Source organism: Salvelinus fontinalis, chromosome 27 (genome assembly GCF_029448725.1).
Source record: "Salvelinus fontinalis isolate EN_2023a chromosome 27, ASM2944872v1, whole genome shotgun sequence".
NCBI lineage: Eukaryota > Metazoa > Chordata > Actinopteri > Salmoniformes > Salmonidae > Salvelinus > Salvelinus fontinalis.
This window is the reverse complement of record NC_074691.1, coordinates 36127767-36133766: the sequence shown is the minus strand read 5'-3', so window position 1 is coordinate 36133766 and position 6000 is coordinate 36127767. Positions and strand designations below refer to the sequence as shown.

At 50.5% G+C, this 6000-nt stretch overlaps 1 protein-coding gene across 1 annotated transcript in view; it reads left to right on the top strand.

Annotated features, from left to right (window-relative positions):
- Window positions 1-1937: 1937 nt before the first annotated feature.
- LOC129825677 (uncharacterized) overlaps window positions 1938-6000 on the top strand; it is a 63212-nt gene continuing 59149 nt past the window's right edge. Inside the window, exons 1-2 of the mRNA XM_055885865.1 lie at window positions 1938-5312; window positions 5544-5655. Coding sequence (XP_055741840.1) covers window positions 1989-5312; window positions 5544-5655 — 3436 coding nt within the window. The 5' untranslated portion in view covers window positions 1938-1988. The remainder of the gene's footprint in view (window positions 5313-5543; window positions 5656-6000) is intronic.

Here is a 6000-nt window from a genome sequence, read left to right as displayed (position 1 = left end):
CCCAGGAAGAGTAGCTGATGCCTCTACAAAAGCTAATGGGGATCAAAATTAACAAATAAACAAAAATCTAAAATTGAGAAAACAAGACCAACTTTCTATTGGTTTAAATAGGAAGAAGTGTAGGTGGGGTCAGAAATGCTGAGTGGAGACGGAGACTTCCACAGCCACGTCACTATAGGCTGCCACTATAGAGCTCAGCGCTTGAAGAAGTGTACTGTCTTCCATTTACCCTACAGTCAGTCAGTCTGGGTGTGGTGTGCTGTGGTCTGGGTGGATACCAGAGTATCACTCCAAAACGGAACTCTCAGGGCGTGGTCAGTCACAGTCTGATACGGTCGTGCTACTGCTGAGCTCGAGTGACTTCAGTAAGGAGAGAAGAAGAAGTTGGATGGTTGGAGGAGGAAGAGGTCTGCCGCAGTGTAAGGCATAAGCAGATTGTCTTTGGTGAACAGGGAAGGAGAGGCTTGATAGTTGGAGGAGAAGAGGACCAAAAGATTACCTGCTTTTACTTATTATGTTTCTAGAGGATGTAAGATAACGACAGAAGACAGAGGGATCTGAACAGAAGACAGAGGGATCTGAACAGAAGACAGGGGGATCTGAACAGAAGACAGAGGGATCTGAACAGAAGACAGGGGGATCTGAACAGAAGACAGAGGGATCTGAACAGAAGACAGAGGGATCTGAACAGAAGACAGAGGGATCTGAACAGAAGACAGAGGGATCTGAACAGAAGACAGGGGGATCTGAACAGAAGACAGAGGGATCTGAACAGAAGACAGGGGGATCTAAACAGAAGACAGAGGGATCTGAACAGAAGACAGAGGGATCTGAACAGAAGACAGAGGGATCTGAACAGAAGACAGGGGGATCTGAACAGAAGACAGGGGGATCTGAACAGAAGACAGAGGGATCTGAACAGACGACAGAGGGATCTGAACAGAAGACAGAGGGATCTGAACAGAAGACAGAGGGATCTGAACAGAAGACAGGGGGATCTGAACAGAAGACAGAGGGATCTGAACAGAAGACAGAGGGATCTGAACAGAAGACAGAGGGATCTGAACAGAAGACAGAGGGATCTGAACAGAAGACAGGGGGATCTAAACAGAAGACAGAGGGATCTGAACAGAAGACAGAGGGATCTGAATAGAAGACAGGGGGATCTGAACAGAAGACAGAGGGATCTGAACAGAAGACAGGGGGATCTGAACAGAAGACAGAGGGATCTGAACAGAAGACAGGGGGATCTGAACAGAAGATAGGGGGATCTGAACAGAAGACAGAGGGATCTGAACAGAAGACAGAGGGATTTGAACAGAAGACAGAGGGATCTGAACAGAAGACAGAGGGATATGAACAGAAGACAGAGGGATCTGAACAGAAGACAGAGGGATCTGAACAGAGAAGTAGAAGATGAGACTGGTGAATAATAGAGCTCAACTCTCTTTGAAGCATTGCCTTTTTCCCAGTACTTTTAGAATGTGTTGCAAAAAGTACTGGTAACTAACTCTCTGCATGACTCACTGCATGACGAAATGCTTTTTCTTTTTACTTTTTCCATGCTGATGTTTCTTCCACACAAAATATTTTAGAGCTCTGGCATGTGGTATCCCCATTAAAACCCTTCAACGTTTGGAGGATCTGTCAAAGATTATAAATACTCAAACTTCCATCAACTGTTACAGCGGCTACAAAAAGAGGTTTTGATTTGAGATGCCTTTTTCTTATTTGTCAAGTTATTTTCCTTTGGAGTAGAGGCAGGGTGTGTTTCTTCCGGTGTATAGATGTATTTTTTCCCATCAACACTGAATGGCCACATTGTGTTGGACTAACACAGCATTACCTGGATTGGAGACAGATTAAAGTACATGACACGCATTAAACTGAATGGTATGTGGGGAGATCGCTGACTGTGCTTTGGACCTGAATCATATTAGTTGTGATTTATTTTTACATGATTTAAACATTTGATAAAGATCTCAACCATGAACGGAGTGAACACTAACGACGACACTGACGCCGCTCAAGGGAAGGCCTCTTCCAACTCGTTCCTTGACAGATTCTCCACCGTCTTTACTCACCCAGACAGGTCAGAGTCCCAGCGGCCTGACGACAAGATGGCGGTCCTGAAGTTCTTCCGGACTCTCTCGGAAGAGAGCGAGACAGACACTTCTCCCGGGAACATCAACAGCAGTCATGAAGTTGTTGAAGTCAATGGAAATGAGAGGACCGAAGGAAAGGATTCAAGTGCAGTAGGTGTGGTGCAGAAGAAAGGAGAATCCACCACTACCAACACAATTATGGAACATGACAGCATGAATGGAACTCTGGGCCAGACGACTGTAGTACCGAGGAACATGGACTCAGAAAAGGAAGAGAATGCAAACAGTAACTGTCTTGTCCAACCAGAAGACATAATTTCAGAGTCTCATTTAGGTATATATGGTGAGTCAACGGACCAGTCAGATGACTTCATTTCAGAAAGGCTGTCCCACTTACAAGGATATAGTGGGTCAACTGACCCTGTTGAACAGAGAGTGATGATTAACAAACATAGGAGCAGTGTGTCTTCAGAGGACTGCAGTATGGAGGAGCCTATAGACACACAGAATACCACAGACAGAGCCAATCAGGACATGACAACTGACTGTCCCAGTACAGACAAGTTGGAATTAACAGACCAGCACAGTCAGTGTGTGTCAACAAACAACCGTCATCAAGATAGGGTCACAAACAATCATGATAACGACAAAGTCAAGGAGATGAAGCCCACAGAGGTGTCAACAGACAACTACAACAGGCTGGCCTGGTTAACAGACAGTGAAACCAATCCAAGAGCCAGAAGTTATCAGGAAATATTTACATATGATAACCACAGCCAAGACTTACCTGCTGACAGCAAAGACTCACCTGCTGACAGCAAAGACTCACCTGCTGCTGATGTTGTAGCCAGAGACCTTGCTAACCCCTCTGCAGTAATGGCTGGGGAACCTGCTATTAGTACACCACTACCTTCCAACACCAGAAAACTGGTGATAACCATGACCAGGATTGAGCCTATATCTGATGACCGGCAGCATACAGCCTCTGAAACTGAGAGTCTGTTAGAGGCTGGAGATCCTGAAACTGAGAGTCTGTTAGAGGCTGGAGATCCTGAAACTGAGAGTCTGTTAGAGGCTGGAGATCCTGAAACTGAGAGTCTGTTAGAGGCTGGAGATCCTGAAACTGAGAGTCTGTTAGAGGCTGGAGATCCTGAAACTGAGAGACTGTTAGAAGCTGGAGATCCTGAAACTGAGAGACTGTTAGAGGCTGGAGAGGCTGAAACTGAGAGAATGTTAGAAGCTGGAGATCCTGAAACTGAGAGCCTGTTAAAGGCTGGGGAGACTGTTAATGCACTGGTCGAGGAACTTCCTCACGCATCTGCTCCTGTGTCTGAGATCACAGCCCATTCTACAGCCCAGTCCTCTCAGCCCTGTAGCCCCCAGGATGGAGCCCCAACCCCAGCACCAGCCAGTCCCCAGGATGGAGCCCCAACCCCAGCACCAGCCAGTCCCCAGGATGGAGCCCCAACCCCAACACCAGCCAGTCCCCAGGATGGAGCCCAAACCCCAGCACCAGCCAGTCCCCAGGATGGAGCCCCAACCCCAACACCAGCCAGTCCCCAGGATGGAGCCCCAACCCCAACACCAGCCAGTCTCCAGGATGGAGCCCCAACCCCAGCACCAGCCAGTCCCCAGGATGGAGCCCCAACCCCAGCCAGTCCCCGGGATGGAGCCCCAACCCCAGCCAGTCCCCAGGATGGAGCCCCAACCCCAGCACCAGCCAGTCCCCAGGATGGAGTCCCAACCCCAACACCAGCCAGTCCACAGGATGGAGCCCAAACCCCAACACCAGCCAGTCCCCGGGATGGAGCCCCAACCCCAGCACCAGCCAGTCCCCAGGATGGAGCCCCAACCCCAGCACCAGCCAGTCCCCAGGATGGAGTCCCAACCCCAACACCAGCCAGTCCACAGGATGGAGCCCCAACCCCAACACCAGCCAGTCCCCAGGATGGAGGCCCAACCCCAACACCAGTCAGTCCCCAGGATGGAGCCCCAACCCCAACACCAGCCAGTACCCAGGATGGAGCCCCAACCCCCGCACCAGCCAGTCCCCAGGATGGAGCCCCAACCCCAGCACCAGCCAGTCCCCAGGATGGAGCCCCAACCCCAGCACCAGCCAGTCCCCAGGATGGAGTCCCAACCCCAGCACCAGCCAGTCCCCAGGATGGAGCCCCAACCCCAACACCAGCCAGTCCCCAGGATGGAGTCCCAACCCCAGCACCAGCCAGTCTCCAGGATGGAGCTCCAACCCCAACACCAGCCAGTCCCCGGGATGGAGCCCCAACCCCAGCCAGTCCCCAGGATGGAGCCCCAACCCCAGCACCAGCCAGTCCACAGGATGGGCTCCTAGTCTTAACCCCAGGTACAACCAGTGGCCCTCCCTCTGGCACCACCTGCACCAGAACCACCTTCTCCCCCGGTTCCCCAGTGGACAAGCACCTCCAACTCCCTGCCTTTTTCAGTGGTCTGAGGATCCCAAAGAAGGGGGCGACAGTGCCGGAGCAGGACATAGTGGGCAAGATCAAAACACCAACTCCAGCAGGCCTGAGTGTGAACAAGCTTGTGAGGAGAAAGCTGAAGACAGTTCGCAGGAGGCAGGAGAGCTTCTTGGACCAGCTCTCCCAGTTCCTGAACCTGGAGAAGGATGTCAACAGTAAGACAGAGGAGTTTACAGGAGAGGACAGGAGGGAGTTTACAGGAAAGGAGAGGAAGGATTCTACAGAAGAGGAGAGGAGGGAGTCTACAGGAGAGGACGGGAGGGAGTCTACAGGAGAGGAGAAAAGGGAGTCTACAGCAGAGGACAGGAGGGAGTCAGAGCCCTCAGACGAGACTGAAGGAGTCAGAGTCGAACCTGAGGATGGGATGGAGGAGAAGGAGAAGACAGAACAGGAAGAGGGAGGAGAACGGCAGAAAACAGGAGAGGAGAAAAAGACAGACCAGGACACAGAGAAGACTGAAGGTCTGTCTGTGATAGAGCCTCCGGAATCTTCAGAACCTTCACAGACTCTAGAACTCTCAGAACCTTTAGAACCTCAGAAGCCTCCTCCCTCCAGTGCGGAGGTGGCGTTCGATGCCTTCAAGGCCTTCTTCATCCCCAGGCCCCTGTGGAGAGAGGGAGACAGGGGGGACCAGGAGGCAAAGAGGAAGGCTTGGATCTTTGAGAGAACCTCCAAGACTCCTGAAAAGAAAAACCTCACTGACTCAAAAGTATGCATCTGTGTTTTGTTGTCTAGCTCTGTCTTTGTCTAAATTCTATCATGTTTTGCTTTAATCCAAAGTGACTTACAGCACAGTGCATACATACACATTCTGATTATATGAGTGAATGCCATGGAGTCATTTCATTACTCAGTGACGTCTGTAGTAAGTGCTCTATGCCTGAAAAAGCATTACTTCGTAAATATTTTTCCTAATGTTATGTTGCTGTCATCTCCCCAGTCGGAGACATCGATCTCAGGTGATGGAGAGGACCGGTCCACCCCAGGCCGTCTGCAGGCCATCTGGCCCCCGACTAAGGAGGAGAAGGTTGGACTGAAATACACAGAAGCAGGTAATCTACTAGTAAACACATATTCACTATGGCTGGAACGCTACACTAGCTTGAGGTATGTGGATATGTGTGTGAGATACCTGAGATACCTCTGATTATATATTATTTCATGATGTCAACGAGAGATTCTAGCGCTATGTACAGATCTCAAGATCGCTAGGATTCAGCCCGTGGCCTTGACCCATGTGGCCCATGCAGCATGCCAGGCCAGCTCCTTGCTGTGACTAACTGAGCTCTGTGGGTTACAGTATGTAGTAGACAGAACAGTGAAAAGACAGAGAAAGAGAGAGAGAGAGTGGAGGGGGGAGAGAGAGAGAGAGAGACAGAGACAGAGACAGAGAGACA